Below are 24,338 nucleotides of genomic sequence, written 5' to 3'. Positions count from 1 at the left end.
CAGACTTCCAAACTTTCAGAAAAGTGATCACGCAAGTATGTGTTAGCCATTATCCAGAGTGATTTACATTTGCAGCTCATTTACAAACACCACTGCAGAACATGTTACATTATCCTCTATATTTTACAAAGTAGGAAGCATTAGAGTGCTTATGTAGCTTGCCCAAAGTTGTATAGCTAAGTGCAGAGCTGGAATTCAAACACATGCATTCTTAAACGGATACATTGCTCAAGAGCTCTGTCCAAGCTCAGCTTATTTCTGCAAAGTTCTCTCTGACGCACCCTTTCCAGAGTTAAAGTACTCTTCTTTATCCTGTCTGCTAACATTCTAAACAGATTGTAAGACAATCTTCCACTTAAAACTGTCATCCAAGTCAGAAATTGTACAAGGAAGTACTACTATTCTATGCTATGTCTTGGGGTTAGGAGACCTACTTTATAGACAGAATAATATTGTAGTTAAGAAGTTGCTTAAAAATGCCTTCAAGGTGAATCTGGTACTTTAGCAATTTGCTGATAGGTAGACAACATACAAATATTTATCTTATTCTTAAAAGCCCAGCAGTTTACAACTATTGTCAACTAATGAGTTTCTTAAATGTTCCAAGAGAATTGGCCGAGTGTGTGCTAAGTAGTAAAAAGCATGTAAAATGAGCCTCAGATTAGGTCTTCAAGAAAATTCCAATATTTAGTGTTTGAGAACATGTGATTTTGTTCATGTTTTTTCTGACTTACCATTTCATTTCAGTGAATATGCACACATTTCTTCAATGTGTGTATCTCGGAGGCAATGTAAATAAGAAAAATGACAAGATCCCAGTATTGCCTTCAAGAAGCTCACCTGAGCCTAATGGGTAGTGATAGATGCTTAAATGTTGATGGGGACAATATGACTAATTCTGCCTAAAGAGTAGAAGGCTATATACCAGACCTTAAGAATGAGTAGGTTATAAAAGTTGAGAGGTCTTATTTTCTGTAAGCATTGGTTAGCATACAGTAACAAATATCATTTTACTTTAAGATTGTTTGTTTGGGAAATCCTGCACTCTACAATTCGTAAGATGAACAAACATGTTCTGAAGATACAGAAAGAGCTGGATGAAGCTAAAGAAAAACTCGCAAGACAGCACAAACGGGTAAGTCTTGTTTCTACTCATAAAAGGTCAGGGTACACCAAAACAAAATGATTTTGTTTGGGAAACTCTGAAAATATTCAAAATTGTTTACCTTGAATGGGAACTTATGTTTTCTGAGGCCAAATTTCTCTATAGCTGTTTATAGAAGTGAAGGAAGCAGCAGCCTGTGGGGGGTTGTTGCTCACTGCTGCATGGTGAGCCTGTTTAGGAAGCCACAACCCTTACTGTTCCATAGTTGACCATCTCTGGATGGAGGAGAGTGAAAGAAAACACTTGTACTAGTATTTCTCTACGTTTCTGCTGCAACAGGAGGGGGCAATTATCGATGTTTCCCCACTCCACCTGTACTGTGAGAGGTGAGGCAGTCATTTCCACGTTTAGAAAATGTTTCTCATTAATAAGAAATTGAGTACTTTGCCACTTCGGAGGGAAGGAGTGAGCTGGCTGTATTTTCTAGTGTACTATACACATTTACTAGAGTAGAAGGTGAGAGCAAGTTTAATGACCTCTACAGACCTATAGCAGACTCATGAACCTAAAATACTATAAGGACCTAAAATCTCATGGACCTAAAATACTGTAAGGTAAATGGTGTCATCCCCATTTTATACGTGGATCAAGATTACATGGCTTATGAGTGACAGCTGGGATCTGACCCAAGTCGGTCAAATTCCTGAAACTTTCCCTCATGCCACACCATTCTCTGTGAATGTGGTGTCCAATATGATAACAGCTACAATTTAAAAATCAGTTCCTTAGTCACACTAACCATATTTCAAGTGCTCAGTAGCCACATGTCTAGTGTGATAAGCAGCACAGATATATCTAACTTTTCTCTCATTGCAGAACGGTATACTGGGTAGTGGTACTCTAGAACTTTGCCTTTGTGCAGTGTTAGGAAAAGACAAACATGTATCCAGGTGCCTAGGCAGACCCCAAAGCAGGTGGTGTGTTAGAGAGAAAAGCAGAGTGAAGAGGTTCTGATCATTGTGTTTGGGGAACAGAAGAGGCTCTCATAGATGGGGCCTTACCAGTAGTGTTACCTAGAAAGAAATGGGCTTTCCAAATTTGGTGCTGCCTGCCTTCTTGCTAAAAGGATCTTGGACTGTAACACACCTGGAGTTAGTTCCTGTCTCTGCCACTTGTTGGCGGTGACACTGGGAGTCATAACATCTGAGCCCATTCTCTTAATCTGTAAAATCATGGCTTCTGCCTTTAAAAACAAACAAAAATAACCTTGGTGAATATTCTTAAGTTCTTCAGGGTGAATTAGAAGGCAACTGTTAAAGCTTAACAGAGATATACCGAGCCCATCAATCAGATATTACAACGATGAGCCTCTTGAGCTATGTAAGGGCTTGCCCAGTTTTTCTGTGTCCCATTAGAGGATGAAAGGTTAGCAAGCTACCCTCTGTTATTGCTCAAATGGGCAGGTAGAGATTAATGACTGGAAAGCACTGTCAGTTTTTTCATTGGTCATCTACTTTGTTGAATAAATAGCCAAGTTCTAAGAACACATTATCTTTCATTATTTGGAACTTCTCTTTTTACCAACTCACTAAAGTAATTGATAACCTCACGGTGCTCCTGGTCATAGCAGACATACGCAGAGCGGTGGACATTTTGAGTTGCCCAGTGGGCTTGTTCCCAGCTGAGATTGAACAACGCAATTCTGCCTTGTATCAGAGCTCCTATTTAAAAGTGTCCTTTTGATGGTGTTACTTAGTGCCACGTTATTTGTACTTTTTGTTTTCATTCTGTGGTGTTTCGGTTGGTTATTTCACTGTTTAAAATGGTCCTCCAGCATGAGACTGAAGGGCTATCCGGTGTTCTAAGCACAAGGCGGCCATGATTTGCCTCATGGGGATTAGCTTTGTCCAGGCATGACTTACAGTGCTGTTGATTGTGAATCCAATGTTCACAAATTAATAATACACCCAGAAAAAGGAAGAGGAAATTCACCAATCTGTACATGAGGATGCCCCACCAAAAAGTAGTATCTGTAATGTGTGGTAAAGCTATGCAGAAAGAGCTAAATCTATGCACTTATGAGATGACTGGTTTATTAAAACCTCTCCTCTATAAAAATCAATGGAAAAAATAGCCACAGTGAAGATATGTGTGTGTGTGGGGAGGGGGGAATGGACAGCATTCTTGAGAGGTTGAAAGCCAAAGGAATTGTCATATTACTACTAAGGGTCAGGAAAATGTTAAGTCCTTCTCAGCTAGTGTTTTAGTATAGAGAAATACTATAGTCTGGCCAGCATGGCTCAGAGGTCAACCTATGAACCAGAAGGGCATGGCTCGATTTCTGGTCACAGCACATGCCCAGGTTGCAGGCTCGATCCCCAGCAGTATGGGGCACGTAGCAGGCAGCTGACCAATGATTCTCTCCCTTCCTCTCTGAAATCATAAAATATATTGTATGTAATTATTTTAAGATTTATGTATTTTTGTTGTTAATCCTCACTGCCAATACTTTTTTCCATTGGTTTTAGAGGGGAAGGGGGGGAGAGACCCATTGATTGGTTGCCTCTCACATATACCCCAACTGGGGCCAGGAATCAAGTCCACAAGTCGACGCTCTAACCATTGCACAAACTGGCTAGGACATGATTTAGATGTAGCTTTCTATTTCCCCTAAGAGCAGTGGTTCAGTAGTATAGTAACTAATTCTGGACTCACAGCTACTTCAGAAAGCACAGCTATGATGAATAATAGGAATCAAGTATGTTTTCCAGGAGCTCACAGTTGTTTTCATTTTGACTGGAGGAAAAATATATGACAAACATTTCCTCCCTGATTGGACTATCTAATAAAAGGCACAACTCACTTCGGTTTAATAGCAAGCACTCCCACTGCTATATTATTCAAGACAAGTGCCACTAAATTTTTCTGATCCTAGGACTTTTAGATGTCTGTGTGTGTTGGGGTGGTACTTTCCCTATAGAATACAAGTCTTCAGTCCAGCCAGTGTAGCTCCGTGGTTGAGCATCGACCTATAGATTAAGAAGTCATCAGTTTGATTTCTATCAGAACACAAAGCTAGTTTACGGGCTCAATCCCTAGTGGGAGGCATGTAGGAGGCAGCCATTGATGTTTCTAATGGCTCTAAAAAAAAATCAATAAAAACAGTTTAAAAAGCAGAATACCAAGTCTTCAAATACTATTTGACCAGACAGAATAAAGTATTTCCCTTACTTGATGGGATTTAATACAGTAACATTCTAAATGGCATTTTCCTTTTGTTCCTTTGCATTCTGTAGAGAAGTGATGATGACGACAGAAGCAGTGACAGGAAAGATGGGGCTCTTGAAGAGCAAATAGAAAGACTGCAGGAAAAAGTGGAATCTGCTCAGAGTGAACAAAAGAACCTCTTCCTTGTCATATTTCAGGTATTTTGGCTTGGACATATATTTCTTCAGTTTAAAATATGTTCTTTGTAGTTATTAAAGTTAAAAGTACAAAAGCTAAGTACTTGGAATTAACCATGTATCTCTCCAAATTGTGTTGTTTACTCAGCATTCTTGTATGAGTGTTTTTCCAGGCTTTAAAAAACCAAGAATGTTTGTTAAATACTTTCATTATTCCCAATTATTGATCATTTAATGACTGTTTTCCTTCTTGATGAACATTTTTGTACATAGATTCCTCTAACAGTTCTGATTATGTCCTAAGTAATCTAGACATTAAAGGTCCTTACCTATTGCCAAAGAGAATGTACTAACATTATTACTGGTGTGTCTTTGTAGACAGTATTTGTTGAATTATGAAAAGTTATATATCAAAAAGACAGCAGAACAGATAGCATCTTTACAGTCCCTTGGTCAAGGTGGGATTGTTTCTGAAGAATTCATTCACTCCCTCTCTTAACACCTCTAACTCTGTACCCCCTTTCCAGCGCTTTATCATGATCTTGACTGAGCATTTAGTACGATGTGAGACGGACGGGACCAGCATATTAACACCGTGGTATAAGAACTGCATAGAGAGGCTCCAGCAGATCTTCTTACAGGTTTGTGGGAAACTGATTAGATAATAAACATCACTATTCTCAGCTGCAAAGATACTCCATTTATTAAAATCATAAAATTTGTCAGGTTATATAATACCCATAAGTACTTTAGTTCATGTCCATTTCCTCCTATTGCTCAGAATATTGAGGCTTAAATTGGTTCTTATCAGACTCCTAACTGCCATTCTTTGCTAGAAAACCTAGCCTAGCTTAATACAAAAAGCAGAGAACAAATGTTCAAGGAATGGTAATTATATTAACAAAGATCCTTAAAATCTGATAACAGTGCCCTTAGAAAAGCAAGGTTACTTTAAAGCCTGGTAGGAGAGAGGAACTAATTCTGTGTCTTCCAAAATTAACAACCTAAATTCTCATTCTAGAAAAGTTACTGAATTAGAAGTCATAAAAGGAAAAAAAGTTCTTTAAACCTCCAAATAAAAATTCTCTCCAGATTTAGTTAATGCCAATTAAAACAACCCTTAGTTCTTATAGGTGCACATAGGAAAGATTATTAGATCATTAGATCACTGGGTAATGTCTATTTTTTTTTCTTTAGTAAATATTCCAAAACTTTTCTTTTTACATTTCAAACAGTAGCAATTGTGCTACTCCTATTTGTAACATATACCATCTTCCATCTTTTAAAAAAATCTTTGTAGATCTAGCTCTGTTTGGGCTACTTTTATTAAAGTCATACTTGTTTTGTCCTCATTAGAGGACTGCTTAACCTACCTAGTCCAATGGTTCTCAACCTTCCTAATGCTTCGACCCTTTAATACAGTTCCTCATGTTGTGGTGACCCCCCAACCATAAAGTTATTTTCATTGCTACTTCATAACTGTAATTTTGCTACTGTGTGAATCATAATGTAAATATCTGTGTTTTCCGATTATCTTAGGCAACGCTGCTAGTGGTTCTCAACCTGTGGGTCATGACAGGTTGAGAACCGCTGCTGTAGGAAGGTGAAGAACCACTCACCTAGTCTAATGGTAATAGCAGCAGGCATTGCCATGAGGCATGAATGCATTGCCCTAGAAGCTGGTCAGAACTGCGCTTTTTAAATTATTGAACATCCTCGTTTCCCTCTACAAATGTTGGGGCTTTTCAGGGGCCCGTTATTTCCATTTTTTCACAACGTGGGTGGGCTGCTGAGGGGAATATTCTGCAAAATAGCTTATGTGCTCTTTTTCTGACCTACACCCCCTTTTGTGTCCACAGCATCACCAGATAATCCAGCAGTACATGGTGACCCTGGAGAACCTGCTCTTCACCGCGGAACTAGACCCTCACATCCTGGCTGTGTTCCAGCAGTTCTGTGCCCTACAGGCCTAAGGGGCCTTTTCCCCTTCATGTCAAGATTTTTTTTAAAGTCTAATTTGTCTTATTTCAGGTGGTTTGAATGCTTGCTTTCTTGTAGCTCCTTTCATTTTCTAAAGGAAACAGAGGGAAGACAGTGAAGAATATGGCATTGGTTACCTGTAATTACCCCTAAAAAGCAAATATTCCCTAATGACAATGTGACGATTGGTGACCATAGGATGTATTATTATCTATGTGACAGATACAACTTTTCTGATTGACATTTTTTCTCCTTAAGGCACAAAAGATAACTGATTTGAGGTGTGTGAACCCTAGAGGTCAAGCTTACAAAGTAGTATATAGAAACAGTGGGTTTATTACCAAGTAGCATAGCTTTTCACAGCTTATGGATAACCTAACATGGCTAAAATAAAACTAAAAATGTTTTTTACATTTTGGTATTTCATGATTTATCATGTCAGTCTATTTTAAAATTAGTGATTTCTTACTGAAAGGGTACTTACCTCCATTTGAAATTTTCCCTTTAAAATAGGTGTATTTAGTTATTCACAGTAGCAGTTCCTAAATTTGTCTGAACATAAATCACCTGGCAACCTTCAGGGTGTTTTTTTAAATTAATCACAATTGGGGGGGGGGGGGGGGGGACGCAACACATACCATCTATAGTTTTTAAGGCTTCTGTGTGGCTCCAATGTGCAGACAAGTTTGGGAGCCATTATCTTAGAGGCCTGGTCATTTCCTCCAGAAGTAGTTAAGTTGGCTGAAACTCTATACTTGGACCAGGTTTTACAGAAACAAAATCCCAAGTAATACTAATGTCTGAGCCTGTTTCCTATAACTAGGATAATAAATGAGACTGCACTGTAAAATAACATAAGTTTAAGGTATTATCTAGCATTTCATATTTCTAGCATTTTTACACTTTTTCATTAAACCTTAGAAAAAATTTACCAATAAAATCCCACAACTAGCCCTAGCTGGTTTTGCTCAGTAGATAGAGCGTCGGCCGCAGACTGAAGGGTCCCAGGTTCAATTCCAGCCAAGGGCACATGCCCAGGTTGCAGGCTCAATCCCCAGTAGTGGGCATACAGGAGGCAGCTGATCAATGATTCCCTCTCTTCATTGATGTTTCTGTTTCTCCCTCTCCCTTCTTGTCTGAAATCTATAACACACACACACACACACAAATGGTAGTATTTAAGCATTTGTGCAACATAGGATCATAAATTTACAATGCATTAAGCATTCTCATTAATATATGATCTCTTTGGTTTACCATACATTTAGTAACTATACAATATAGTCTACTCAGATGCCAAAGTGAACATATACTTTGGTTTTCCCTGATTCTAAATTTCCCAGGAATTACTCAGGAAGCAGTTCCTATGAAGATAAGTTTGCTTTTACTATAAGAGTATTTAGTAGTGAACTTGCCAGCCTAACCAGAGCAGACCTGGCTATCATTAGTATCTGGATACCAGGATTGTCTTAAAATGAAGGCAAACAGTGACTAGAACTATATCTCAGCTAGACAAATTTATAACTATTGGTCTTGATGACAATATGTCTCATTAACGAGAAGCTGTTATGTTCCACGTTCTAGAGATTCACCATATTCAATCCTCACAAGTTGAAGAGATGTGTTACTATGCCCAGATAAAAACAGCCCCTGGAGTAACTTACCCAAGATCCATAGCTAGTAAGTGAAATCTGAACTAAATCCAAGTGGCTCAATAGCTCCTTATCCCAACGCAGTAATGCTGTTGTCAGCAGCCTGAACTCCTAGTTACTCTGTTGTCATCAAGCTGGAAGCGTTTTGTTTGTTTTTTTTCTTTTGGTCCCAGAAAGGTCTTCTGCCCGTTCAGAATTTTTATTGAGCTGAAATATTTAGCATAGCATATTTTAAAAAATCAACACAAAAATATATATTTAGCATTTCTGTATTGAATACTTATAAAGAGAATAATGAGTAATTACAGTCAACCCTCTTTGGGTTTAACTTGTTTTGTTTTGACTTTTGCCTTTGTCAGGTTTTTTATTATCATTTCCTTTCCAAGTGCTAAATAAACAGAGAAGCAAGCTGTCTTCCCTCCCTCCCAGGATAAAATTAGGTTATCTATAAGGCACCTAGCATAATGGTTTCCTGGCACTTAAGTGCTCAGTAAATGTTAGCAAGATATGATAAACTTACTGTAATTACCTTCCTTGCTGTTTCTCCATTTTAATCCAGGTTTGAACAGAGCTATCTAATGACTATTAGGGCCTATAGTAAACCCTACAAATAGAGAATACATGGTCAGGCGCCTACAGCTCATTCTTTTTTCCTATTATTAACCAGGACTTGTCCCAGTAACAGCTCCTTTCTCGCTGACTTGGCAGGGTTTACCACCATCCCTGTTGTTTCTTGGAATAAGAATCTAATACAACAGCCAGCTTTTGCCTTTACTAAAACTCATCCTCCTACCCCAATCGAAGGTTTACCTTGGTTTCTTATTTCTCAACTTTAGCTCTCACTTAACATTTTTAAACGTACTGTACCACTAAGCTCCCATCCCTGTACCAGAAAAAAATTATTAGACCCAGTATTTAGCCCACAAGCAGACTTGCAGACCTGAGCTGACACTTGCTCTTAAGCGATAACATACATACTTAGTACTGAAGCATTACTTACACAACTATTTCACCTCTAAAGGTATTTTTTGTGTGAATTTTGAATAAGATCAATGTAAATTTCTTGTATCTAAACCTAAAACTCTGAAACAGATCATTTAACTAAAAATCACATCTTCTCATACGTCAGTTCATGGCCACATACAGTACAAATCTTCCGATACATGTCATCTTCTAGGTTTTCTTCTTGTCCATACTCATGTTGGTGAGCAACCATTTCCTTTTTCCATACACTGCTTCTTACTGCTCGCCGTAATTCTAAAGGGAGAAGAGGGGAAAAACAGGTTGTGTGTGTGTTTAATATATTTTTATTGATTTCAGAGAGGGAGAGAGAAATATCAATAAGAGAGAATCACTGAGAGGCTACCTCCTGTATGCCCCACACTGGGGATCAAGCCCACAGTCCTCATGTGCCCTGACCTGGAATCAAACTATGACTTTCTGGTTCACAGGTCAACACCACCACTGAGCCATACACCAGCTGGGTAAAATGCCAGTTTTCCAATAATGCTATTCAGCTGAAATCTATCAGGTGTGTAGGAATGTATGGTTTGCCTTAACTTTAACAAATCAAAATTGATTATACAACCTTCAAGTTGACCTGTCAAGTCATTCATGCCATTGGAGTAGTATGAACTAGATTCAGAAATGGAGTGTGTGGGTTAGAGGGATAGCAAAAGCAAATTAAAATGAGTGAAAGAAGAGGATTTGTTCAAGCAACTGACTATGGGAGACAGGATGCTACAGCAGCAAAGGGGAGTCTGTCTCTTCCTCTTCCCACTTTGAAATTAAGCAAATAACTTCAGTTTCTAGTTAAATGAACAAAAAGCAACAGTAATTGTTCACTTTTTTTCTATTCTAACCAATGATCCATCAAGCCCAGCACTGAGAAGCACAACCTAAGGGAGAGTATGGTAGTTATCTTTTATGTCAACCATAAAGATCAACATGTACCAAGTGATCACACATTTTCTTGACTCCTTTTTAAATCTGTAATAAGCAATCAAAATACTACCTGAGTCTTTGTATTTTCAGCCTTTATCATATCGTGAGGATAAGCAAACATATAGAGCTATGTATCAGGCACTGCTCTATGCACTGTATAAAATACACTTAATCCTCCCGATCCTTTGAAATAAGTACAACTATTATCCCAATTTTATAGATGAGAAAACTTAAGGCACAGCGTGTCATAGGTCAAACAGCTAGTTGAAGGCAGAGGCACAATCTAGCTCAGGTACGTGTTCTTAACCACAGCTGTGCTGCCTTTTCATACCTCCTGTATGAAAAGCACTTGATCTGAAACGATGTTTAAGCTTCAGCATGCACACCTTAAGATAGTTCATGTTCATCCAAAATCTAAGCTTGATTACTGTTATATCATACTTTGAAGAACCCTAATTTTTCTAGACATCTGAAATGTCCTCTAGGCTTTTTATTATTTTTTTCTTAGGCCAGCTTATAAAAAATTGAAATAATAAACTAACCAGAACTTCACAGCTGCTTCATGGTTTCACATGACAGGAAAATGTTTCCTGTTTGAATACCAATACCTGCTTTTCAGCTTTGTTCTGATGTAAGGTATCCTGGCCACTTTTCCTTCACGGCCCCACAGAAAATCCCTCAAAATCTGACTGCATCCCAATCACTGCTAAGCTAACCTCTGCCTAAATTTGAGCATTATGTGAATTTAGGGAGAGAGAAGTATTAACACTAAAAGAATACTTAACCAAAATCTAGCTTAGTAGGCATGATCGGTCATACCTTTAGTATTTACTAGATATTTCTAGGAAAATATGGTGGAAAATAAGGAAATACTAAAAAACTGATGTTTGTCATTTTCTTGCCCTTCTTTTCCTTCCTGGAACAATCCAGTCCTAAAACCATTATTAAGTGGAGCAAGTAACGCAGGCATCTATGGTGGGGTGGGGCAGCCCAAGAAAGGTAAGGAGGATCTCCCTACAGAGGAGGTGGCAGCAGTGATGGGAGATCAGTTACAGGGACATTCACCAGCTAACTATAGTAAGGGTAATGGGAATCGGGGTTCTCCCTGTCAGGAAAATAGGATGAACCCTAAACCTTTTTTATTGAATGGGGTTTATCAGTGTGAACTCAAGGTTTTAATTTTTATGTGTGTGTATATGGACAAACATAAAAATATAAAAAATATACATGTGTTCTGTGTAGAAAGCAGAAAGGAGTCCTCAATAAATGATGAAGACATGCCAAAAGGACTCAGAGCTAGTCTGAAGGTACTTCTGCCCTGGCCAGGTGACTCAGTTGTAGTGCCACCCCATATATCAAAAGGTTGCCAGTCAGGACACATGGCTAAGTTACTGGTTCAATCCCCTGGTGTCCGAGCCCATATGGGAGGCAACTAATCAATGTTTTTCTCCCCCCCCCCCCCCCAGATAAAAACATACCTCAGGTGAGGATTAAAATTTGAGCACCAAAATAATTGACAGAAATGAACCTATTGTGAAGAACAGGAATTAACCCCTACCAATAATAAATGGGGGAAAGGACGCTGGTTAAATGCAGAGGGAGTGCTAAAGTTAGAAAATTTTTGTAATCATAATACTCAAGACTGGCTCAGGCAAGAACCATCCATGGATAGTTGCTAAACTCTAGAGGGAAGTGTTAAGACATGTGCTAATCTTACCATTTTATTTCTTTGTTTATGCTTATCACCTCAAAAATAAAACCTCCACCATGCCTCCAAACGTGATGCCCTGAGAAAGACACATCGTTTATGTGCTATCCCTGAAATGTATAACCAGAATCTAACCATCAGGGCAAATCAGAAAAGTCCCAAATGAAACACTTCAAAATGACACTGTCATAAAGGATAAAGGCTGTGGAAATAGTGTAGAATAAAAAAATTTAGAAAGACATGGTACCTAAAGCCGATACCTGATGCTAGAACAAAAAATCATACAGGACATTATTGGGTCAGCTAACAAAACTAGAATATGGATGGCAGATTAGATTAAAATATCAATATTATACTTTGATTTTTTAAGAGGACATTCCTATTAAGTAATACGGTATAGAATTTAAGAGTAAAGAGTGATGATGTATACAACCTACCCAAAGGGTATAGAAAAGAACGGGTATAGAATGTAAATAATGAAACAAATGGCAAAGTGTTAAGATTAGGTAAAATGGGGTAAAGAATATATGGGTATCCTTTGTACTATTCTTATAATTTTATGTAAGTTTGAAATTATTACAAATAAAAAGACAGAAGCTAGCTTGCCGAAACCGGTTTGGCTCAGTGGACAGAGCGTCAGCCTGCAGACTCAAGGGTCCCAGGTTCAATTCCTGTCAAGGGCATGTACTTTGGTTGCAGGCACATCCCCAGTAGAGGGTGTGCAGGAGGCAGCTGATCGATGTTCCTCTCATCAATGTTTCTAACTCCCTGTCCCACTGTCCCTCTCCCTTCCTCTCTGTAAAAAATAAATAAAATATATACATATATACAAATATATATATGTATGTATGTGTGTGTGTGTGTGTGTGTGTGTGTGTGTGTGTGTGTGTGTATATATATATATATATATATATATATATATATATATATATATATAAAACTTCCCTCAAAGGCTCTTTAAAAAAAAAAAAAAAAAAGACAACAGCTAGCTTGAAGGAGCTTTCACTGGCCAAATTTGAGACAGTAAGCATCAAAATAAATGATAGAAATATGGATTATAACACTGGTTTGAGAATAAGAATCCATGAATTCAAATGGTACTAAAGATGCTTCTTTCCAAAAGAAGTCAAATAGCAATTATAGAAAGAATAACAAATAGAAAATCGCCATTTACTAGTACATGCACCCTAACAATAACTGACTCAGGAAAGAATCATTCCCGTGTACTAAAACCACTGAGTGAAATTTAAGGAACAAGATGTTCACAAAGTGTCAAAAAGTAGAGAAAGGGTGGCTGAAGAAATCAGGCTGACGCTGCCTTAACCAATCAATCAAACTGAGGAGCACTCTCAGAGATCTGGTATGTGTGCTGACAGGATATACATCACCTAGGAAGCGTTCCTACCAAAACCGCTCCACCTGAATCTATGAGGAAACAAACTGCGAATAAACCCAAATAGAGGGGCATTCCACACACCAGATGGCCTGGACTCTTAAGAGAGGGAGCCTCTATCGGTTTATGTTATTTGTATTGTGAAATGTAAAAATAAAATAGTCAACTCTTAGTTTTAAAAAATGTCAATATCATGAAAGATAAAAAGGCTGAGAAACTAAGACTATAGATATGCATCATCTTTGAATGGCTCCTAAAAAGCTGGTAAAGGCATTGGAACTACGAGGGGGGGAGGGGGGGGGATAAATACACTAGCGTTATATTAATGATAAATTTATGGGTGTGATTGTTTTTAGTTATGCAGAGAATGTCATTGTTTTTAGGAGAGAACATGTTGACATACTCGATAAAAATTACAGTGTCTACAAGTAATTCTTAAATAGTTCAGCAAAATACATATGTGAAGGAGAGAAAAAAGCATATATGGCAAACAACATATGGTGAAATAAAAACTTGTTTAAATAAAGATTAATATGTTTTTATTAATGAAGCTTTAACATTACTTTATTTAAGCAACTTAAAACTTTGGAAAGTAGAAATCAACTACCTACTGCTGAGAATGAGAAGAGAAGGCAGAAAGGTCTGAGACAAGAGGGGAGGAAGAGTTAAGACTTGGGAGCTGAGGAAACCTTGGAGGGGGAATGAGAGGGAACAAGTCAAACATAGAGTGGTTTACGGTGTTAAAATACTTGCTACTGGTATCCTTCGGGTCTGTTTATACTTTTTACCAAAACAAGTTTTCCCTTGTTTAAATGAGTTTTACTAAACTTTACCATTCTTCTTTGAATGAACGAAAACCTGTCCTCCTCGGGCTATTCCAAAGAATTCAAGAGGAAGGAACACTTCCAACCTCTTTCTATGAAGCCAGCATTACCCTAATCCCAAAACCAGATAAGGACACTACAAAGAAAGAGAATTACAGGCCAATATCCCCCATGAACATAGATGCCAAAATCCTCAACAAAATTCTAGCAAATAAAATCCAGCATTGCATTATACACCAGGGCCGAGATGCAAGGATGGTACAATAACTGCAAATCAATAAACAAAATACATCACAAATTAAGGGATAAAAACCATATAATCATATCAATTGATGTACAATAGAAAAAGCATTTGACAAAATCCAACACCCTTTCTTGATAAAAACTCTCGCAAGGTGGGACTAGAGCAGTGGTTGGCAAACTCATTAGTCAACAGAGCCAAATATCAACAGTACAACTATTGAAATTTCTTTTGAGAGCCAAATTTTATAAACTTAAACTTCTTCTAACGCCACTTCTTCAAAATAGACTCTCCCAGGCCGTGTTATTTTGTGGAAGAGCCACACTCAAGGGGCCAAAGAGCCACCACGGTCCTAGGGCAATTGAAACTAAGGAGAAAATAAACAAATGGGACTATATCAAAATAAAAAGCTTCTATACAACAAAAGAAACCATTAACAAAACAAGAAAGCCCACTGCATGGAAGAACATATTTGCCAATATTATATCCAATAAGGGCCTAATCTCCAAATTTATAGGGAACTCATACAACTTAAAAAGATAAACAATCCAATAAAAATATGGGCAAAGGCCTTAAATAGACACCTTTTGAAAGGCCAAGAAGGAATATGAAAACATGTTCTAAGTCACTAATCATCCAAGAGATGCAAATCAAAACAAAAATGAGGTACCATCTCACCTGTTAGAATGGCTATCATCAACAAATCGGGCGGAAACAGGCTCTCTGACATCCCCTAAGGGGTCCCGGAGTGCAAGAAAGCACCCTGCAAAGTTGCTATCACACAGGGGTGGACGGCAAATATCAAGTGTGCAGTAAACAGGTTTGGGGCTGACAGTGCCCCAGCAACATTACCCACGGCCGAAGGTGGAATCGCACAGCCCCAAAGGAATCAGGCTCCCTCCTCTCTGGGTTCGAGGTGCATCAGCCGAGAACTGTCGCTGCCAAGTTAATGCAGCTCAGTAGCTCCTGCATTGAGCATCTGCCCTCTGGTGGTCAGTGCATGTCATAGCGACTGGTCAGACGGGCAGAGGAACACTTAGCATATTAGCCTTTTATATATATGATAAAAGGGATTAAACTAGCTGATATTAGATAGGTTCCTTCTAACTGCCAAATTAGATAGGACTTAACCATAATTTTTTCATTTTCAGCAATTAAGAGGCTTGTTAATCAATATATTTGCTTTTAATAACTCTTTTTGAGTTATAAAGATTGAACTGTTGCCAAATCTTTGACCAGGGATACATGATTCACATTAAAATGAGGGTTTACATGCTTTTTAGAATTGCAATATTGTGAGGCTTGGACTCAAGAATGCCACACACCCACCTTCTAAGAGCATTATTTTAAGTCTTTTTTCTTCAATGTACATATGACATATTAGTATTCCAATCTATTGGTGACATTACATCTTTAAACAGGAAAAAACATAGTCCTTTAGGATATAAATATACCCACTTACCTTTTACTTTTTTATCAAACTTCTTCTGTTTCATTTTCTCTCGGTTTTTCTGTCGAACTTCCTTCGCTTCTTCTAATGCTTCCTGACTACCCCAAACTTCTAGAGCCCTCTTCACAATCTATAATACAGAATTCATATTTAAATTAGTTGTGATTCAGAGTTGCAAATTATAGTTATAATTATTAAATCCACAGGCACCGAAGAATGATCTAACTCAAGTACAATTTTATATTTATTTGAAATTTTAAATATTGATAAAAAACAACTCTATAAATGCCTCTATCTAAACCTCTGAGAACCTCAGGAAATGTATGCTAATCTTGATTATAAATAGGAAAGTTATCCTAAGACTATAACTGTTTCTCTGACTCACTCGGCTTTTTCACTTGAATCAACGTAAGGACATATAAATCAGGGTTCTAATGAGTTTTGATAAGCTCACCCCCCAAAATTTACTTATCAATTAGTCACATCAGATCTAAGTAGGAGGTAACCTCCAAAAATTTCCCACCTCAGGAAATCAATCACTACCACTCCTCTCGTGAATCAATAATAGTTTTTCCATCATTTGACTAACCTCTGATCTTTAGAATATGCATTTTTTTAAAATATTTTTTATTGATTTTCCAGAGAAGAAGAGAGAGAGATAGAGAGAGAAACATCGACCAGCTGCCTCTTGCACACCCCCTACTGGGGGTGTGCCCGCAACCAATGAACATGCCCTTGACTGGAATCGAACCTGGGACCTTTCAGTCAGCAGACCGATGCTCTATCCATTGAACCAAACCAGTTCGGCAGAATATGCATTTTTTTAAATCTATGGTAGCTAAAGGACCGAAAAGTCTTTATTCTACTCTTAATACTTTAGGTTATGTATCTTTACTCTTTATAAAATTTATTCATATTTAGAATAATATATACACTGAGAATTATGCTCACTATCTCTCTCAAAATATGTTAAGGGGACCAAAATATCAATCAATGTAGCCAAATTCAAATTTCTTAACATAAAACATATACTCTTATTTTAAACATTCCAAAACATCACATTTTTCACAATTAACCCTCTAAAATTGTTGCATCACCAACATGCTAACAGTACTTGAACAATTCTGAGTCAAAAGTGGTTCAGGCCCAGCCAGCATGGCTTAGTGGTTGAGCTTGGTCCTATAAACCAAGAGGTCAAGGTTCGATTCCGTCAGGGCACGTACTTGGGTTGCGAGCTCGATCCCCAGTAGGGGCCGTGCAGGAGGCAGCCAAATGATGATTCTCTCATCATTGATGTTTCTATCTGTCCCTCTCCCTTCCTCTCTCTGATATCAATAAAAATATTGTTTAATGAGCACTTTTTAATTTCTGATAGTACATAAAATAATAGTAAATTTTCTAATCGATAGTTGTCTTATATTGAATGAAATTCAATGTATGTTTGGTTTTACATGTGGCTTAATTTTATTTAAAGATACTAGGATTTTCTAGTATATTTTAATTCATATTGCTCTAAATTAATGCCTCAAAAAGAATACTACAGTACTGTACCATTCTGGGGTACATACAAGAGGCTGCTTGTGACCCGAGGCACCCAGCCTAGGCACTATCGCAGCCCAGGAACTAAGAGTATTCACTATCTTGGCACACCTGAAACAATGGCAGCAAAAGGAGTTGAGAAAATCTGCTCTGGAACATACTAGTTACATGGACACCTCACAGGGTTTCAGATGAGTATTTCCCAAATAGAGTTAGATTTTAGGCATTTGTGAAATTCCTGAATTTTAAAAAAAAGACTTTTGGGTCAGAGGGCAGCAGGAATACAGGGTCTGCCTCTCATTCCAAGCTTTTTTAGTTTCCCAACTGTACTCCTAACATTACTCAATGATAATACATTGCTTCAAAGTGCTGCACCAAAAAGCAAAATAAGAAAACATGCTATTGTCATTTTGAGTAACTGTGATTCATATGCAAAGCAAAATGCAAAGTATCTTTTTAATTCTAAAAGCAAAAACTAAACTAATTAGAACTAGTTGCTTGTTAAAACTTAACCTGTCCCAGGAATAAAATGAATATTACTCATTAGAGACCTGTAATTTTAAGTAGAGTTTCATATCACCCCACTGTGAATGACGAGGATTCTTCTTCACAATAAATTTAAGAGGTGGTTCTCTTTTTTCTAAATCACAGTCTTTCAGAAGGTATTCTTGTTTTGCTTCTGTTTTAGTTATAAGTTTGTGTTTATCATCAGCATCTCTGAAAACAAATTAAATCCATTATATATGTTAGTTATTTAATATAAATTATGTTTTCAAAGAGCCCAACAACCTAGGATATACATACCAAAAGGAACATATGAAATACTTTTTCCTGCAGCTCTCATGGTCAAATTGGCAGCACAAAAATTCTAACAGAAAAAAATGGTTTATCCTTTACATATTCTGAGACCCTATATTAGCAACAAATCCATATTATTGAAAATGTTAAGAATTCCTTTTCTACTTAAAGTCCCTCTTTTCCACAGATTTTTAAATAACTCATTGGAGTATAGCAAATATAAATGAGAACTAAGACTCAATAAATAAGAAAATATAAATTAAAGCATGAAGTCAGGATGGACAGGCAATAAGGAAAATAAATATGGAAGTTCCACCTGCCCCAACACAGTTAAGTGTCCAGTTGGCTCTGAGCTTTTCAAAGTCAAGGCAAAAATGGAGACAGTCCATTACATAGTTCTTCTCATTCATTTGTTCCCTATCTACATGCCAGGTATTGTCTGAAGCATGAGGAATACAGCAAAGAATAAAACAAAGCCTTGTTTTCATAAAGTTTACATCCCAGTAAAGGAAAAGACAATCAACAAGCAAACACAGTGACAGTTAAAAGTGCTATGAAGAAATATAAGAGGGTAGAAAAAGGATTTTCACATAGAGTGGGTATCAGAGAAAGTCACTGATACAGGACTCTTGAGTAGAGCCCTTAAGAAGGCAGAACACTCTGAATAACCAGAGAAAAAACATTCCTAGCAGAGAGAAGAGCAAACGCAAAGGCTCCAAGACAAGATTTGCTCAGCAACTGGAGCTCACAGCAAGAGGGCCACCTGTGGCTAGAAAGCTCAGAGTGAGTGATGGTGAGCAGTGATGAGATGAATCAGAGCGAGGCAGCAACTCCTAAGGCAGTGGTCGGCAAACTCATTAGTCCACAGAGCCAAATATCAATAATACAACGATTGAAGTTTCTTTTGAGAGCCAAATTTTTTAAACTTAAACTACTTCTAACGCCACTTCTTCAAAACAGACTCGCCCAGGCCATGGTATTTTGTCACAGTCCACTGGCCTATCAAGAATTTCCTAGAAATGGCTGATAAATTCAGTGAGACCTTCGAGGATATGAAAAGGACCAACTAGAAATTAAACATACACTGACTAAAATAAAAAATATTATACAGAGACCCAACTAAAGGAATGCAAGAATCAAATCAAAGATTTGAAATACAAAGAAGCAAAAAACACTCAACCGGGAAAGAAAAAAGAAAAAAAGAGTCCAAAATTTTGAAGAGAGTGTAAGAAGCCTCTGGGACAACTTCAAGCATACCAACATCAGAATTATGGGGGTTTCAGAAGAAGAGAGAGAGAGCAGATACTGAAAACCTATCTGAAGAATTGACTGAAAACTTCCCCCACCTGATGAAAGAAATATACTTACAAGTCCAGGAAGTGCACAGAACCCCAAACAAAAGGAATCCAAAGAGGATCACGCCAAGACACATCATAATTAAAATGCCAAGGGCAAAAAATAAATAAATAAATAAATAAAATGCCAAGGGCAAAAGACAAAGAGAGAATCTTGAAAGCAGCAAGAGAAAAACAGTAAGTTACCTACAAGGGAGCACCCATACGATTGTCAGCTAATTTCTCAACAGAAACTATGCAGGCCAGAAGGGAGTGGCAAGAAATATTCAAAGTGATGAATAGTAAAAACAAACAATGAAGATTGTTCTACCCAGCAAATTTATCATTCATAGTTGAAGGTCAGATAAAGAGCTTCACAGATAAGAAAAAGCTAAAGAGTTCATCAACACCAAACCAGTATTATATGAAATGCTGAAAGAAATTCTTTAAGAAGAGGAAGAAGAAAAAGGTAAAGATAAAAATTATGAACAACAAATAACATATCAACAAGTGAACCTAAAAATCAAGTGAATTAAAAATCTGATGAACAGAATAAACTGGTGAATATAATAGAATCAGGGGCATATCAAGGGAGTGGACTGAAAATTCTTGGGAGGAAAGGGGTGTGGGCTGCAGGAAGAGACTGGACAAAAAGCGTACACCTATGATGAGGACAGTGGTAGGAGGTAAGGGCAGAGGGTGGGGTGGGAACCAGGTGGAGGGAAGCTATGGGGGGGAAAAGGAGAAACAATTATAATAATCTGAGCAATAAAGATTTATTAAATTTTTAAAATTAAAATAAAATAAAATAAAAAATAAAAACCCCCAACCATCAGAAAGAAAGAAAAACAAATAATCTATGGCAGAACCTAGGGCATTCCAATTTATGTGACATATAATTTTTATAAGCACAGGTTTCCTTTATTTCTTTGACAAAATGGAAACCATAGAAATGTTAGGAAATTCTCCAAATAAAAATTATTACTAAAAAAAATATTAAATCCAAATGCCTGTATGTAAACATTCAATTTTAGCAATTGAGAAAATTGTCTGAAATAAAGTAAGTACCTGCAGTTATCACAAGTTGGCAAATCAAAGTGGCTCATAAGGTAAGAATCCATAAATTCTCTACTACATTCTTCACATATTGCATAATCAAATTCCATAACAGGTCCTAAAGAAAAGAAGATCAATTCTTTAAGTTTTCTTTTTTTGTGACTGGAATACATTTTCCTCTACTTTATTAGCTTCTCGACATGTATTTTATGGCTGACAAAATTTACATAGAAGACAAAATAAAACTTTAAGTAATCTTATATCTACTTTAAAAAAAAAATTTTAAGAGGATAGAATAAAAAGGAAATAACATCAGGGGGGAAATCCCTATCAATTCATCAAGTATTTTTGAACCCAATCCATGTGTAAGATAATTATTTAACATCAATTTGCAAAGAATTATGCAAATTATTCAAAATTACCAAGCTAGCCTGGCTGGTGTGGCTCAGTGGTTGAATGTCTACTTAGAAATTCAAGAGGTCATGGTTCGATTCCCAGTCAGGGCACCTGTCCAAGTTGTGGGTTCTATCCCCACTGCAAGAGGCAGCCAATCATAATTCTTTCTCATCTTTGATGTTTCTCTTTTTCTTTTTCTTTTTTTTTTACAGAGAGAAGAGAGAGAGAGAGAAACATCGATGAAAGAGAAACATCAATCAGCTGCCTCCTACACACCCCCTACTGGGGATGTGCCTGCAACCAAGGTACATGCCCTTGACCGGAATCAAACCTGGGACCCTTGAGTCTGCAGGCCAATGCTCTATCCACTAAGCCAAACGGATTAGGGCTCATCTTTGATGTTTCTATCTCTCTCTCCCTTCCTCTCTGAAATCAATAATAATATAATTTTTTTAAATGACCCACTTAGATTCCTATTTTCTGAAAACACACTTTACCTGGTTGATGAACAACTTTTCCAACTGTATGTTGTTCTTCTCCTTCCTCTTCCAGAATGAAGCCTCCATGTGTATCAATTATCTTTGGGGCTGCTTTTATATTGGTCATGCCTATGAGAAATAAGTAAAAGTGGTCAACAAATGAGCTAGGTAAGCCCATATGCTCCCTTCTGCATAAACAGAAAATTTCCTTAAATTTAATATATATCAAACAAGCAAAGAAATGTCCACTATAACCACTTCTATCCAACATTATATTAAAGGTTCCAGCAAGTGCAATATGACAAGACAACAAAACAGGCATAAAGGTTAGGAAGAAGTAAAACAGTCTTTACTCACAGATGATTTAATTGTGTATGTAGAGCATGCACAGGAATGTACAATTACAATTTAGAAATAATAGCCAGGGCCCTGGCCAGTGGGGCTGGCTAAGTTGGTTGGAGCATCCTTCCATACTCTGAAAGGTCTCAGATTTGATTCACAGTTTCGGCATATGCCAGGGTAAAAGGTTCAGTCCCCAGTTTGGGGGGGGAGGGGGGGAGGAAGGGGGCATACAGGAGGCAACAGATCAATGTTTCTCTCATATCAAAGTTGTTTTTTCCCCTCTCTCTTTTTCTTCCCCCTCCCCCCGCCACTATCATTAAAATCAATAAAGGCATATCCCTCAAGTGAGATTTAAAAACTAAATAATAAATAGCACCTAGAGACTTCTGGTCAAGATGGTGATGTAGATAAATTTGGTACATGAATCCTCCCAACAAACACATCAAAATTACAACTAAACTATAGGAAAACCATCATTCAGAATTGCCTAAAATCTAACTGAATGGAAATCAAGCAGCAGCCATGTGACACTGGTAGGAGGGCAGAGACTCAGAAAGGGTGGTCCCACACCCATGTGTAGCAGATAAAAATTATCTTAATTGTGGAAGTCCTCCCTTAGGAATGAGAGGTCCCAGACCCACACCATGCCCCCAAGCCTAGGGTTATAGTGCCAGGAAGAGAAGTCCCCATAACGTTTGGCTGTAAAAACCAGCAGGGATTGTGGCTGAACAAGATGAAGGGTTGCTGGAGTCACAGGCAATTCTTCTCAAACGGCCCATGCACAGACTTACTCGGACTCATTCTCCCTGAGCTTCAGTGCTAGGGCAGCAACTTGAAAGGAACCAGGGACATACAAGGAGGAAATGAATTGTCTGGCATCAGGGTCAGGGCCAGGGGAACAGCTGTCCGCCAGACAGAAGTGCGCCCCAGCGGGTTTGGCTCAATGAACAGAGCTTCGGCCCATGGACTGAAGGGTCCAGGTCAAAGGCATGTACCTCGGATGCAGGCTCCGCCTAGGCCCGGGCTCTAGTCAGGGCTGCGTAGGAGGTAATCAATCCATGTGTATCTCCCATTGTTTCTCGCTGTCTGTCCCTCTCTCTTCCATTTTCCCTAAAAATCAATAGAAAAATATCTTTACATGAGGATTAACAACAACAACAAAAAGCAGAAGCCATCGTTTCTTTTCTGAGACCTCAACCCCACCCTCCAGGCCCAAGCCATAGCTGAGTCTCCATCAGCCTGGCTCATACTGTCTAACCTGCCCTCGTGACTCTGAGGCCCTGTCCACACAACTTCTGAGCCCACCCAAGGTGGCTTTTCCGTGTGAAAGGTCTGCCTTGGCTCATGCTTTTTGTTGTTGTTAATCCCCACCCAAGGACATTTTTCCATTGATTTTGAGAGTAGAAGGGAGGGGGAGAGACAGAGATAGAGAGAGAAACAGGATGAGAGGAACGTCGATTAGTTGCCTCCCATTTGCAACCCAGGGCCGGGGATCAAACCTGCAGCTGAGATATGTGTGGCAGATAGCAACTGGCCAGAATCGAACCTGGGACCTTTCATTCCGCAGGCCACTCCCTATCCACTGAGCCAAACCGGCTAGGGCCGGGCACCTGCTTTGGACCTTCCTAAAATCTCTTAAACAAACAACTTCTGGCCTCAGAATGCCTGGTACCTCTCACTGAGTGGCCCTAGGCCGGGCACTAGCAGCACTTGCCTGAGCACCTTCAAGCCCAACACGAGAGATGCCTAGTGTAGCAGAGGCAGCTAGAGGGGCGGAGGGGACCTGATCCCAATGTCAGTTCCAGTGCTGATTAGCCTGTGCACTTGCTGGGATGAACCCCAACAAACCTCTTTCCTTTTCTGGTCCTCAATGACCACTTCATTAAAACAGATTCCAAACGTTCCCCCTAATCCTTTGCCCGGTTAGCTCTGAGAATCAAATGAGCTCATTTCAAACATATGAAGCGCAACAGGTGCTACTCTGTTAGCCCCACAAAGAAGGTAGCTGATGTCCGTCTGCTCCTATTGGCGCCCTTGGCTGGGTACGGAAAGTGCCTCAGCCGCCCCTTGAGGTATGAGGGAGCAGGTGCAGATCGCTGACATGGTGCAGGTCTGAAAGTTTTATACAAGGACCACACCTGGAAGCTGCAAGAAGAGAACAGAAAGGGGCAGCGGCTTTCCCACTCTCCAGACCGCTGCCGGGCGGCCCGGGAGCAGCGAGGCCGGCCCGGGAGCAGCGAGGCCGGCCCGGGGCTGCGGGTCGGGAAGCCGGGTTCTACCGCGGAACCGTCCTGAGGGCTGGGACAGCTCGCTTCGACCAGACCCTGAGCGGACCCCCCAGCACCCAGGACAGCGGGAGGGGGTGCGCGCAGACGCGAGGCGGCTCGTCGCCACTCAAGGGACCCGGACCCCGGACCCCCAGCGGAGGGAAAGGGCAGCGCCGCCAGGACCCAAACCTCCGGTAGCCGCAACCGCCGTCGCCGGGTAGGGCCGGGCCGCCAGCCGGGCCTGGCGCAGCATTAGCGCCCGCTGCCGCTTCCGCTCGATGCTCGCCCGCACGGAGGCAGGCAGCTCCGCCGGCTGCTCTGAAGTCGCCGGCTGCGGCGAAGCGTCCTCGGCCGCCGCCATCTCCAATCTCAGAGAACCTAGTCTCCAGCCTCTGCGCACGCGCACGCGCATGCGCCCGAGCAGCT

The 24,338-nt window shown here is 39.2% G+C and overlaps 2 protein-coding genes and 1 long non-coding RNA gene across 8 annotated transcripts in view; 1 reads left to right on the top strand and 2 right to left on the bottom strand.

Moving 5' to 3' along the window:
* Nucleotides 1-6,900, top strand: part of NCBP1 (nuclear cap binding protein subunit 1) — a 44,622-nt gene extending 37,722 nt beyond the window's left edge. For 5 of the 6 annotated variants that reach the window (XM_045579974.1, XM_036433255.2, XM_045579973.1 and 2 more), the window contains 4 exons: nucleotides 1,021-1,135; nucleotides 4,402-4,530; nucleotides 5,037-5,150; nucleotides 6,369-6,900. In XM_045579974.1, coding sequence (XP_045435930.1) covers nucleotides 1,021-1,135; nucleotides 4,402-4,530; nucleotides 5,037-5,150; nucleotides 6,369-6,482 — 472 coding nt within the window. In that variant the 3' untranslated portion in view covers nucleotides 6,483-6,900. Of the gene's footprint in view, nucleotides 1-1,020; nucleotides 1,136-1,370; nucleotides 2,173-4,401; nucleotides 4,531-5,036; nucleotides 5,151-6,368 lie in introns of those variants that run through there. The other variant, XM_036433256.2, reaches the window with a different exon arrangement.
* LOC123652126 lies at nucleotides 4,756-6,369 on the bottom strand. The gene is made up of 2 exons (XR_006741242.1): nucleotides 6,129-6,369; nucleotides 4,756-5,878 (listed from the first exon to the last, which is right to left on the bottom strand). It is a non-coding gene; the product is annotated as an uncharacterized LOC123652126 (long non-coding RNA).
* Nucleotides 6,901-8,394: 1,494 nt separating the features above from the next.
* XPA (XPA, DNA damage recognition and repair factor) lies at nucleotides 8,395-24,330 on the bottom strand. The gene is made up of 6 exons (XM_036433261.2): nucleotides 24,102-24,330; nucleotides 21,322-21,432; nucleotides 20,441-20,546; nucleotides 17,792-17,957; nucleotides 15,714-15,831; nucleotides 8,395-9,398 (listed from the first exon to the last, which is right to left on the bottom strand). The coding sequence occupies exons 1-6, from the start codon at nucleotides 24,322-24,324 to the stop codon at nucleotides 9,250-9,252; spliced, it is 873 nt and encodes a 290-aa protein (XP_036289154.2). The 5' UTR covers nucleotides 24,325-24,330; the 3' UTR covers nucleotides 8,395-9,249.
* Nucleotides 24,331-24,338: the final 8 nt, after the last annotated feature.

This window comes from Pipistrellus kuhlii, unplaced genomic scaffold (assembly GCF_014108245.1).
Source record: "Pipistrellus kuhlii isolate mPipKuh1 unplaced genomic scaffold, mPipKuh1.p scaffold_m20_p_12, whole genome shotgun sequence".
Lineage (NCBI taxonomy): Eukaryota > Metazoa > Chordata > Mammalia > Chiroptera > Vespertilionidae > Pipistrellus > Pipistrellus kuhlii.
Note: the sequence above shows the minus strand (reverse complement) of the source record. Positions and strands in the feature narration are given on the sequence as shown.

What these genes read in the sequence shown, in the direction of transcription:
- XPA (XM_036433261.2), bottom strand. Translation starts at nt 24,324, where the DNA reads ATGCGCGTGCGCGTGCGCAGAGGCTGGAGACTAGGTTCTCTGAGATTG. An exon ending in CCAACTTGTGATAACTGCAG is followed by an intron (nt 17,958 to 20,440) that starts GTACTTACTTTA and finishes ATTTGTTTTCAG; the next exon opens with AGATGCTGATGATAAACACA. An exon ending in GTTTGATAAAAAAGTAAAAG is followed by an intron (nt 9,399 to 15,713) that starts GTAAGTGGGTAT and finishes TTCTCCCTTTAG; the next exon opens with AATTACGGCGAGCAGTAAGA.